We start from the raw sequence: 13,248 nt of genomic DNA on the forward strand, positions 1-13,248 counted from the left end.
ATCCTGAATTTTGACTAAGTCTGGAAAATTGAAGAATCCTCCAAAAACTAGATTTTGCATTATAACTCCTGGAGGTCCGAAACCACTCTCAAACATCCTGACAGTATATATGGAATATAACTTAAAGTATAAGAAAGAAGAAAGATATAAGGAAATGTCACTTATACTTTAATGTTATATTCCATACATGAATCCTGACGGAGAGACCAAAATGTAGAATTTTGCTCCTGACCCTTCCAAAGGGTCCAGAGCAAATTTCAATTTTCGCTACTGACCCTTCCAAAGGGTCCAGAGCGAAAATTCACCAAGGACTCAGGATCTCGCCTAAGTCAAAGAGTGGTCAAGCAAATTTGCAAGGATATGGAAGGAAATGGATCTAGGATCAAGTATAAGACAAAGTCAAGTCAGTTTGAAGGTGAATTGAGCCTAGAATAGGAATTTCGCTTCTGACCCTTCCAAAGGGTCCAGAGCGAATTCCTCTACAAGACACTCCACCTTGACCCAAACTATGAGCTAACCCATTTCTAGCCTTGAATGAAGGTAAAAACACTTGTTTGAATGAAGAAATGCGAAAAAATGAAGTCAGGATCATAGCCTAAGGTGAATTTCGCTCCTGACCCTTCCAAAGGGTCCAGAGCGAAATTCATATAAAACCTTATTTTCTTTCACAAAGTATTTGGGATCTAGGTGTGAAGGCAAGTAAGGATGATGAGGAGACCATGTGGGATGAATTTCCCTTTGATCCAGATGATGAAATGGAACTTGATGAGGATTCTATATCAGCAAACAATGGTGACGTTACACTTTATCTTGGGGCTGCCTTCTCGTTTGATCAAAGTGACAATGGGGTGGAAGCAGATTTAAAAGTCTATAAGACTCCTGATATTGAAGGGTTTGATGGTGTTCTTGAACATAAATCAGATCTATTAGTGCACAGTGTTGATCATGATCTTGGTGTTGAGCAATGTCATCACGTGGATGATGTGGGGTGTGAAACTAGGGACAACCAAGGAGTCATTGAAGACAAGAATGGAAATTTTGATTGTAATCAAAGGCTCAAAGAATTAGTGAAGTCTAATCCTATTTATGATATTGAGCATTTTCAGCTAGTTGGTGGAGTTAGACAAGAGTCTTGGAGCAGCTATGGGAGCAGCAATTGCAAGAAACAAAGTTCTATTTTTTTCTTACAGACCGTCAGAAGTACACCGTCTTTGTATTCTTATGAGTGGGATGGCTTCCAGGTTCTTGATAATCCTTTCTTTGAAGTGGGTATTGAGAAAAGTTATGATAAACCTCTCTTCGTGATGGATGACTTCAATATCTTTGACATCAAGGTGTTGTCGAAACACAGTTTAGTTGTCATACAAGGGTTCACTAGAGGAGACATCAATTTCTTAAGTATGCACTTGGTCCTCACTATCACTTGGGAATGTGTTGAGTTTTCTTTTCAGTGTATTGAAAATCACTTTCAATTGGGTATCCAAGCTCGAGATCGTCAACATGGTCTAATGGAGCTTATTACATGTGGAAAGAAGGATCTTTGGAGGGATAAGGAACAAATTTTCAGACTTGATGGTGTTGTTCCCTTCTTTACCAGCCATTTGATGGTTCCTTTTGCTTATCAACTAGTGGATTGGGAAGATATTCTAAGCAAAGGATGGTTCCATGCGGAGTTGGAGTCACTAGAGAAGATATTTCCAGCCTTGAACGTGAGCATATGTGTTATTTTGGACGATGATTTCTTGTGTTGCAGCAGCTGTTCATCTTCTTGGATGCTGATTTTCCTGAAATCAGATATCAAGTCAATCATTTCAGACTTGGTGGGTTGTTGGTGTACTCTTTTTCAAACTTCGCAGTCTCTTGGCAGGATGGATTTATGGTCTCAGATAACAGGTATGGCAAGTTGGGGCAGTCGGTATCTGTGTATGGATAGTGTTCAAGCTCTAACTAGTGGTTATTCTTATGCCCTCTCTTCTACTTATGATTGGGACAACGAACCTTTTCTTTCTATGGTTCATTATTCTGAGGTGTTTGGAGTGGGAACTATAAAAGATTTCAGAAGTCTCCATGGTTTTATCAGAATAATTCCATTGAGGCCTAATAGATTCATGTGAAGTTATAAGAATGAGTTTGTTGAGCTCCTGCAAATGATTGTTTTCCTCCTTGCGGGAAGATTTGGCGAAGTCACATTGACAGTCGTGGCTCTGTTAGATACCATATGTTGATGTGTTGTGGAGTTTGATCGTGAGTTGAGTAGACCATATTTGCTATTGCCCAAGCTTGTGATAGACAGTGGCACTGTTGATATTGATTACTTAGAGCCTTATGGGCACGAGATGATGCATGATATTGATTTCAATCCTTCAGGGATTTTCAGTTTGAGTATCATGCATGGTAACATTTTGGAGTTACAAGGGAGGTTAGTGCAGTTTTGGCGTGATGTTTTCACTGATGTGATCAGAGTTGCACAACATCAGCATGGTAGGTTCTTCTTGAGACGAACATGGGACCCTGGGCTCGTATTTGCTTGGGTGTAGATTAGTTTAAAATTTTATGGAGTTGTGGTGGCATTGCTTGAGGATAAGCAATTTCGGGAAGGGCGGATTGTAATGTCCCCTTCTCCGTAGTGATTAGTTCAGTTGGCTGTTAGCCTAGTTTTGAGGCCCGTAGGCTAGTCCGGAGCAGAAATTAGGGTTTCCTATTTTCTAGGAGGATTCTTTGGTGTCTTCAAGGGGTATATGTGGGAGTTTGACAGTTTGGATTCTGGATTCTTTCTGGGTTTTCAGAGAGCTTCAGGATGGTTCGACATGCATCTGCATCGGGTGACTTTTTCCAAACTTACTATTTTTAGTAAGTGCGATGACTGCTCAGAATGTGCTTAAAATCACTTTGGAAACACTTACTATTTTTAGCAGTATGCTATTTTTAGTAAGAACTATTTTTAGCAGTTCTATTTTTAGCAGGATATCAGTAGGCCTGTTCAGATGGCTATTTCCGGCAGGTCAGTTTGAGCAGTTGGTCTTTTAGCATTTTTTGGTGCTATTCTTGGCAAGGATTTTGCAGCTCAGCTTAGTAGCTATTTCTAGTAGTATTATTTTGGCAAGATCCCATATTCACTCAGATGACTATTTTTAGCAGTTCAATTCAGAGCCCCAACTCAGTTCAGTTTTGGTGATTTCGAGCACTTCAATCTCTCGCTCAATTTGGCAATAATCGGTATTCGAGGAGAAGGTATTTTTAATATATTAATACCTTAGGTATGCGGTATTAATATTTGATTATTTTATGAATGGACGACTTAGGAAGGGAGAAAACATTAATTTTATCCTAAGTCTATTTGGGCGAAATTTGCATATTACTTCAAGGGAGTCGTCACGGTGTTAATAATTAAATTATAACTCAAGGCAAATGGGGCGATTTTCTAAGTATATTGCCTTAGTAATATTTTTTATTCGGAAGTCATAGTTGGGCGCCCACTTTACACTTTATTTTTAATAGAATATTAAAATAATGTTAATTTTAGTATTAATGCTCAATAGTGTATATTCTATTTTAGTTAGATCGTCTTCGATCTTCTCAGCAGTTTCTTATTAGAAACTTGCTATTCTTGTATATATCCTTGTATTATTTATGAGCGTCTCGCTCATTCTGTTAATCAATTCTTTGAAATCCATTGCGTGTCTCGCATTGTTTTATGGTATCAGAGCTATAGGAGAAATGTTTTCGGAAATTTTTTAATTCTAAATTCCAATTAGTGGAAATTTTCGAAATTTTTTCTGGTGTTTTAAAAATCCTTCAAGGTTTTTTTCCGTTGCCTAGCTCCTGTTTTTCACGACCTGCAACCTGTGTTCGGCATCATTCGGCGTCGTGTGTCTGCGACCTGTGTTCGCGCGACCTGCAGGGTCGTCGTGTTTATCTTTCGCGACCTGTGTTCGCGCGACCTGCAAGGTCGTCGCGTTTTTCTTTCGCGACCTGTGTTCGCGCGACCTGCAAGGTCGTCGTGACCAGTGTTCCGTCTGTCATCTCCGGCGTCGCGACCTCCATCTGTCATCTCCGGTGTTCCGTCTACGATCTCCACCTGCAACCTTCGGTGCGTCTGCAACCTCCGGCGTCGCGACCTGCAACCTTCGGCGACGCCATTTATTTTCTATGACATCCATGGCTCCCACGATCTTCTGCAATTTCCGATTAAGGTGTTAACCTTTCAGTTTTTATCGAAAATCAATTTTTCTTGCAGATTCTTGGTGGGTTTTTCGAACACCAATCTGGGTAGTTGTCCATTTTTTCTGTGTGTCTCAATTTTCGTGCCTCGATTTTCGAGCCCGCGGATCTAGATTCTGACAACAGATTCCTTCTAGGTTTTTCGCACGCATTTCTGGGTTGTCTTTGGATTTTTTTGGGTCAACCGAGAATTTTTTTTGGGAAACATGCAAATGGCTTCTCTAACCAACTTGATGTTAGAAGGCAGTCAACGCTTTAATGGCCACAATTACAACATCTGGAAACAACGTATGTTGACCATTTTTGAATATAGGCATCTTGACCAGCTTGTTTTGGGAAAAGAGCTCAGTCCTGGTACACCTGGTGCAGATCAAGATAAGTTTGATGAACGCAATCGAGAGGCAGTTATGCTTCTCAAACTCTCAGTGACTGATGATCAGTTACCGCAGATTCCTTCTGGCAAGACAGCTTCCAACATCTGGAAGCATCTGAAGGAATTGCATGAGACATCCGACAAGAGCCGAGCATTCTTTCTAAAGAATCAGTTGTTCTCCATTATGATGGACGAACGTATGTCCTTACAGGAACACCTCACGAGGATTAAGGACATTCGAGATCAGCTCGAAGCTATTGGTCGGACTATGGAGAAGAAGACATGGTAGTAATCACTCTGAAAAGTCTTCCGAAATCGTATGAACACTTCATTGAGACCCTCAATATTACTTCCACTAATGTTGATCTGAAGTTTTCTGAATTGTGCACCAAACTTCTACAGCAGGATCGCTGGAAACAACAGTTTGGTAGTGGTACTACATCAGCCTCCTCAGAAAATGCCTTTACAGCTCAATCCTTTCACAAGGATAAAGGCAAATTTCATTCCTCTCAGTCTTCTTAGCAGAAAGGCTCTTCTCAGACACAGGATGGAGGTAAGAAGAAGAATGTGCAGTGCAATTACTGTCACAAGTACGGCCATATGAAGAAAGATTGCCGTCAGAGGCTCGCTTCTGAACAAAAGAAGCAGGGAGGGTCACACCAGAAGGCGCATGTTGCTGAACATTCCGAGCAGAAAGAGTCTGCCTTTTATGCCTTTATGGCTAAGAGGTCTTCAGATCATGCCAGGTCTTCTGCTTGGTACATCGACTCTGGTGCATCACATCACTTTTCTCATCAGCGTGACTGGTTTACAGACTTCTCACCTTTCAGTGATTCCGTTGTATTTGGCAGAGGTGAGGAGTATACAGTTGTCGGCAGAGGCACTGTTCAGATACAGTCTGGTGGCTGGACTCTCCTTTTTCTGAATGTGTACTATGTTCCTGGAATGGAACTTAATCTGCTCTCTGTCAGCTAGATTATGAGGAATTCTCCTCAACTAGATGTGGTGTTCAGTGCTCACAAGTGTTCCATCATTGATCGGGAGACTCGTCTTACTGTTGCTGTTGGTCTAGAGGATCATGGCCTATATAGGCTTCTTGACACTGGTGATTCTCCTGAAGTGGCTCTGGCAGCTCGTCTTTCTCCTCTCAGCACTTTGTGGCATCAGAGATATGGACATCTCAACATTCAGTATCTCTCTCAGCTATCTCGGGAGGGACTTGTTTCAGGGTTACCTGATATTCAGACTCAGCATCTTGGAGTATGTGGCACCTGTCAAGCTGGCAAACAGCATCAGACTTCATTCCCACATGGAAAGTCTTGGCGCGCATCTAAGGTACTTCAATTACTTCATGCTAATATTTGTGGTCCTATGAATACATCTTCTGTTACTGGTTGCAAATACTTTTTGCTTATTGTAGATGATTTTAGTAGAAAGATGTGGGTGTACTTTCTTAAACATAAATCAGATGTATTTAGTATCTTTCAGAAGTTTAAGTCCTTTGTTGAAAAAGAGTCTGGACATAGTATCATTACTCTTAGGACAGATAACGGGGGGGAATTTTGTTCTTCTGCATTCTCCAACTTCTGTGATACCCATGGCATCAAACGCTAATTGACTACACCCTACACTCCTCAGCAAAACAGTGTTGTCGAGCGTCGCAATTGTATGATTGTTGAGATGGCTCGCTCTATGTTACAACACAGGAGTGTTCCGAATAAGTATTGGGCTGAAGCAGTGTTTACTGCTGTCTACCTTCTTAACCGTTCCCCTACTCAAGCTGTTAAGGGGAAGACTCCAGAAGAGGTTTGGTTTGGTCGGAAGCCTAAGATCAGCCACCTGAAGGTTTTTGGCTCTGTTGCCTATGTTTGGATTTCAGATGCTAAGCACTCCAAGTTGGATTCCAAAAGTCAGAAACTCATGATGACAGGATACAATGATCACCATAAGGCCTACAGACTGATAGATATAGACACTGAACGTCTTATCTTCAGTCGTGATGTTGTATTTGATGAAGACAGAGGATTCCTTCAGTCCCCTTCTTCTGAGCAGAGTTCTGAGGATCAACCTCACAGTGTTCTTATTCCATTAGGTTCGCCTGATGGGAGGGATGATGCAGAATCTATTTTCGATGATGCACTACCTGAGTTCCCTCCGGAGAATAATCCTCCTCTTGTTGCTCCTATTCCTGATCCTGAGCCTCTTCCAGCTCCTCCAGATGTTCACACTTCTACTCTCCGGCCTAAATGGTGGGCCAAGACCATTGGTGATCTCAGGGATACTGAGCTCATTGAGGATAGAACCTCCCATAATAAGAGCAAACAGCAGCATACAGTCAATTTTGCTCTCATGGCTAACATACACAGTGTTTTTGAGCCTCAGACATACTCAGAGGCTAAAGGTATACCTAAGTGGGAACAGGCTATGGAAGCTGAGTTCCAGAGTCTTCAGAAGAATCACACTTGGGCCCTTTCTGATCTTCCTTCAGGGAAGAAGCCCATTAGCTGCAAATGGGTGTACAAAGTAAAATACAAAGCTGATGGAACCCTAGACAAGTATAAGGCTCGTCTTGTTGCTCGTGGGTTCTCACAGAAAGAAGGCATTGACTACGAGGAGACTTTTGCTCCTACAGCCAAAATGAGTACCATACGGCTCGTTCTTGCCTTGGCAGCCCAGTTCAGTTGGAAAGTCCATCAGATGGACGTCAAGAGTGCTTTTTTGAATGGTGACTTACTGGAAGAAGTCTACATGACGCAACCCCCAGGATTCAAGTTTGCTGGTCAAGAACAGAAGGTCTGTAGACTAGTCAAAGCACTCTATGGTCTGAAACAAGCTCCTCGGGCTTGGTACATGAAAATTGATAAGTACCTGACAGATCATAACTTTCAGCAGAGCCCATCTGATGCAAACTTGTATATCAAGCATTCTAGTAATGATATTCTGTTTGTGGTTGTCTATGTGGATGACTTAATCATTACTGGCAGTTCAGCACATTTGATCACTGGGATCAAACAGGATTTGTGCCGCACCTTTGATATGACAGATTTGGGACTTCTACATTACTGCTTAGGAGTTGAAGTCTGGTAGACTAAGAACAGTATCTTTCTCTCTCAGTCCAAGTATGCCAGAAGTCTTGTGGACAGGTTCAGAATGCAGGATTGCAAACATGCCTCTACTCCTATGGAACCCGGGCTCAAACTTTCAGCTCAGTCATCTTCACCAGTTGTGGATGAATCTCTGTTCCGGCAACTAGTGGGCAGCCTCATCTATCTTACTGCCACTAGACCTGACATCAGTTTTGCAGTGAGCTACATTTCACGCTTCATGACAGCTCCCAAGGCTGATCATTGGATAGCAGCGAAGCGTGTGCTACGTTATGTGAGTGGCACTCCTGATTATGGACTTCTGTACCCTCGAAGTTCTGATCCTATACTCAGTGGTTACACAGATTCTGACTGGGCAGGTTCGGTTGATGACCGTAAGTCTACAGCAGGGTATGTGTTTAGTTTGGGATCTGGTGCTGTCACATGGACTAGTAAGAAGCAGCAGGCAATGGCTCTCTCCTCGACAAAAGCAGAGTATCGGGGAGCAGTTAAGGCATCTTGTGAGGCGGTTTGGCTTCGACGAATGCTTGCGGATATGCATGTCTCCCAGGCAGGTCCTACTCCCTTGTTCTGTGATAATCAGGGAGTGCTCAAACTCGCCAAGAATCCAGTCTTCCATGAAAGAACCAAGCATGTGGAAACTCATTGTCACTATATTCGACAGCTGGTTGAAGACGGATCTATCCAGTTGCTGTATGTTCCTACCTCGGAGCAGCCAACAGACATCTTCACCAAGCCCCTTGGTCCTGATAAATTTGTAAAATTCAGGGGGTCTAAAGGTGTAGTTAATAGATTGAGCATTAAGGGAGGGTAATAGAATATTAAAATAATGTTAATTTTAGTATTAATGCTCAATAGTGTATATTCTATTTTAGTTAGATCGTCTTCGATCTTCTCAGTAGTTTCTTATTAGAAACTTGTTATTCTTGTATATATCCTTGTATTATTTATGAGCGTCTCGCTCATTCTGTTAATCAATTCTTTGAAATCCATTGCATGTCTCGCATTGTTTTAATTTTATGACACTTATATTTATTAAAAAGGGCAATTTTGGGTAAATGTGAATTGGGCGAACTTGTGCAAGGAAATGAAATGAAATGAAATGCCAAATGTGGATGAAATGGAATGGCATTTGGTTTGGGCGTATTTAAAGTGCATTTGAATTTGAGTTTAGCTGGCAAAAAGTTATAAATAAGTGACTTGGGCTCTCATTTTGGTATCTCAGACAATTTACACTGTTATGCTATCGGATTGACTCCAGATAATCTTCGAGCGTGAATACCTCCTAGGGCTCTTGACAGACTTCGAGTGTGAGATATCACTCCTAGTTGTGATTGGATCTTCTGAATGTGTGGTTCGATTTTAGTGTGCATTTTCAGATTTTTGGTGTGGTGTGGATTTCAGTGTTGTTGGTTTTTGGTGTGGCTGAAGCGAAGATTCAATTGTATCTCCCTGCCTGTGCAATCGATTATTCTGGGTAATAGCTCATTGGAAGCGTATCTGGAGGGCGATCATTCTTCTACCTTGGCGTTTGTTTTGGTGTTCTTTCTGATTTTTGGCAGCAAATTGAACTTTCCAACTGGGTCGTACCGTCTCTTGGCTGCCTTGGGTTGCGTGTTGGCTGTTTGTGGTGTTCGCAGTGCAGGTTTGAGTCTTTGGTTGTATCGCCTTAGTCATAGCTTTCATTTGCTTCCATTTCTGTGTCATTCGGAGTTGATTTGGAGAAGTTATGAGCATTTTGGGGTGTCCGTTGCTTGCTGGTCTGCGTGTTTTCTGTGCATGTTATGGATTTTCAGAATTTCATAGTTGTGTGTTAGAAGAGTTTTTTGGTGTGAGTAGTCTAAGTTGGTTTGGCAGTGATTATCTATTATTGTTGTAGCTGTTGGACTTGTTATGGCACTTGATTCTTCATTCTATATGATTGTAATGTTGGTTAGTAGTACTAACAACAAAGTTATGTTATTTCTTAGTCCCACTGCATAAGTGGAAGAGGTTGGCTATGCCGCCTATCTTTGGGGTAGTGATATTTCATGTATTGATAATCCATAATGTGCATTGTAAAGCTAGTTAGTAGTACTGACAGTTGTCTTTTGGATTATTGCTTGTAGTCCCACTGCATAAGTGGAAGAGGCTGGCTTAGCCGCCTATTTTGAATATTTAATAATACTGTCCTCCCGCTGCATAAGCGGTTGAGTTGATTGTAATGTTGTCCTCCCGCTAAATAAGTGGTGGAGTTGATAGTGAATTTCATTTCTAGTCCTCCCGCTGCATAAGCGGTAGAGTGATTGTTTCTCAGTTTCTTGTATTATCCTTGGCTGGTTTACCGCCAAGTGATCTTCAATATTCTCCATATCCCGCTAAAAAGTGGAAGGGGCTGGCTTGCCGCCCAAGCATTGTATTATTTCCAGTTATTTGAAGCTAATGATCCCCTCAACACCGTATGCTCTCACCTTCCCATATTGGGCACTTGGTGATCAGAAAGTGGAAGGGTTACAACTTCAGCATTATTGTATCTTGATTTCCTAACCTTAACGGGTTCTTGTTGTGATTGCCACTAGAAACAAATTGAAAAAATTGTTGGAGATATTACACAGCAAGCTACCTTTTCCTAGTCTTGCACATGAAGCAAACATGTTAGAAATAATATGCACATTTATGAGGATTTTCTTTTGATCTGATATTTGCTTTTCCTGAGATCTTTCGTGATGCTGACTATATGCACCTGGTGCATGTAGGGACTATATATACATGCATGCGTTAGTATACATGTTAGGAATGTAATCAGCCATTGCTTAGAACAAAATGTTCTAACTCATTGCATATTTAACTCTTTTGCAAATACCAGAAGGAAGGCAGATGCAGACAAGGATGAAGCAGCAAGACAAAGGAAACATCAAGGCTACTCCAACCGTACTAGTCATTCAGGCAATGACTGGTTCCACTCTCAACATGCTCTCTTTTATTTTGTACTCATGTATACATGCTTATGTATTTCCTTCTTGCACCTGATGCATGTAGCTAGTCTCACAACTCTTTGTGTGAGACGCATGCTTGAATATCAATAAAATACTTCATTTTTTAGATGAGATGTCTCTCTCTTTTGCTGTTATGAACTAGAAGTATTGAAATGCAATCTTTAGTTCATTCCTCCTTAGTGTAGTTGGAATGCAATATAGCAGAAGTAATATGTACTTGTTCCATTTTGTAAAAACAAGCATATCTCAAAATATTTTTCAACTATAAGTGAAAAATAGGTAACAACACTCACAAGAGAAACACGATATAGCCACTAAACATGTGCTTTCTTTTATAGATTCAAGATGACACAAATATAACAAAGTGGTAAGATAAAACCGTGGGCCTCAAAACCATGAGTCACAAAACCATTGACCTTTCATTTACTTTTTGATACTAATTTATCACATTATTAAATATCCTTTCCACAATAATAATTAATTATTATGTATCCCAAAAAATAATTAACCCAATGTTACATAAAACTTTACAAGTGAACTCAAATTAATATCTAATGTGATTAAACACATATTCTAGATGCACCAAAAATAAATATTTGTTTAGTTTACATAATTAAAATACTCCATGTTATGTGGTGTACAACACCTAATCCTAACATTCTCACGAATCTCAAGCTTGCTCTTGTGCTCAATCAAGATACCTATAATAAAACCAAGGTGACCACCATCTCAAGCAATAACTCTCATCCTCCAACATGCCACCTATGGAAGAAAAGGAACAAGTCAAGGTGAAGATGCACCAATCCAAATAACACATAAATTCCTTTATTATCCAAGATTCCATATCCACCTTGCTTGATGCACTAGATAGCTTCTTTTGTTGGCCTAGAAAAGGTGATAACTAAAAATGACAAGGAGAACATTGAAAACCATTCAGAACAAGAGCTCAATCTTGAATTACAAATGAGGCAACAAGATTTATGGCTTAAAAGATGACTCAATACAGCAACAAAAAAATTGCATGGATACAACAACTAATAAGAGCTTTACGAAATTGACAGAAATCAGCCAGTTGGAGGCAAGGGTTGTCATTGAAGCAGACATCAATGACAGACCAATGAAGGGTAAATGAGCTCTTCTTTTGGATATGTGGAATTTCCTTTTCAAAATTATGATGTTCCATTTTAAGGACAACAAATGCTTCTTGGATTCATTTATGTGATGGATACTAAACAAAAAGGACTGAGATAATGTACTTTTGTTTGTATGTTAGTTTCAGTGTGAATAATTATTATAGGAGGAAAAATAAGCTACCACTCAGTTATCGGGAGATTAATATTAGGACCATTATGAAGATATAAATTCAAGCACCTGAATTACAGTCAGGTTATCAGACATTATCTGGCTACAGTCATAACTGATGGTGTTGCATTATATGTAATATTTATCTGATAATAATATAGATATGTTTCATTTTCCTGTCCACAAAATTTCCATAAAGCCAATGAAGCGAGTCTTCAATAGATCAGACACCACCAGTTCCTAATGTAGAAAGAGAAAAAAGGTCCATTGCAACTGTACACCATAATTTTGCACTACTATTATTCTAGAAAGAAATCCTAAAGACCTATGGTATGATAGCATACCAATTGATCAAACATAGCATTAAATTTCTCAAACAATGTCACAGAAAATGTTCAAAAATCAGTACTGTATCAATGGGCTTATGTTTGTGATAATGCATGTTCACATAAATCAAGAAAATAGACTGAAAACATCAATGGAATAAATAAAATGTGATTGAGAATTCTACTTACCGCAATCTGCAAACATTGGATCCAAGTTCCAATCTTTGCCTCAAATGATTCCCATGACAATTTCTGCACATCATCTTTTGATAACTTGTCTACTCCACACTTCAAGAGAGTCTGGTTAAGACAGGATAGCCTGATTTCTCTGCAATTAAAGTGGATGATGAAAAAAACTACATTCTACATGCCTGCAAAACTCCATAAAACAAATTGTAGTACTTAACAACCATTTTCCAAAAACATGTAGCTTAAGAACACTATAATGCCGATTTGAGATACTTTTGTCAGACTTTTTCAATAGGAAAAAAGTGGATTATGAAGTGTTATAGTTAAAGAAAAACTGAACAGGTTAACATAAATTTTCATCTGGTTTCTCTCCTAAGAGAGAACAATGTTTGTAATTAATTTTCAGTTCTTACATAGTACACTTCTTGTAATCAGTTTTCTTTTCTTAGAGAGTAAACTGCCTAGAGTGGTCTAATTCACAATCTCTATCAAAAATTCAACCTCTCAACCAGCTTCACACTAAAAGTTCACTACAAACCAGAGAGATTCATTTCATAATCAAGTTGTCAACAACAGTGAGAGAAGGTGCACACATCAATTAGCACATTGAAAGATTTGGGATGTTTTGTATTTAATAAGCATGGGTGACAACTTAAGAGGAACAATATTTTTTCTGTTTAAGGACTCTAAGTACTAGTGAGCATAGACTTATAACTCAGAGAGTACTGACTACACTCATGACCACTCAAAAATTTTCC

At 39.8% G+C, this 13,248-nt stretch overlaps 1 protein-coding gene across 1 annotated transcript in view; it reads right to left on the reverse strand.

Annotated features, from left to right (window-relative positions):
- LOC131041903 (exocyst complex component EXO70A1) overlaps nucleotides 1–13,248 on the reverse strand; it is a 255,729-nt gene that overhangs the window by 155,345 nt on the left and 87,136 nt on the right. The window contains exon 5 of the mRNA XM_057975137.2: nucleotides 12,491–12,629. Within this exon, the coding sequence (XP_057831120.2) occupies nucleotides 12,491–12,629 (139 nt within the window). The remainder of the gene's footprint in view (nucleotides 1–12,490; nucleotides 12,630–13,248) is intronic.

Source organism: Cryptomeria japonica, chromosome 7, assembly GCF_030272615.1.
Source record: "Cryptomeria japonica chromosome 7, Sugi_1.0, whole genome shotgun sequence".
Lineage (NCBI taxonomy): Eukaryota > Viridiplantae > Streptophyta > Pinopsida > Cupressales > Cupressaceae > Cryptomeria > Cryptomeria japonica.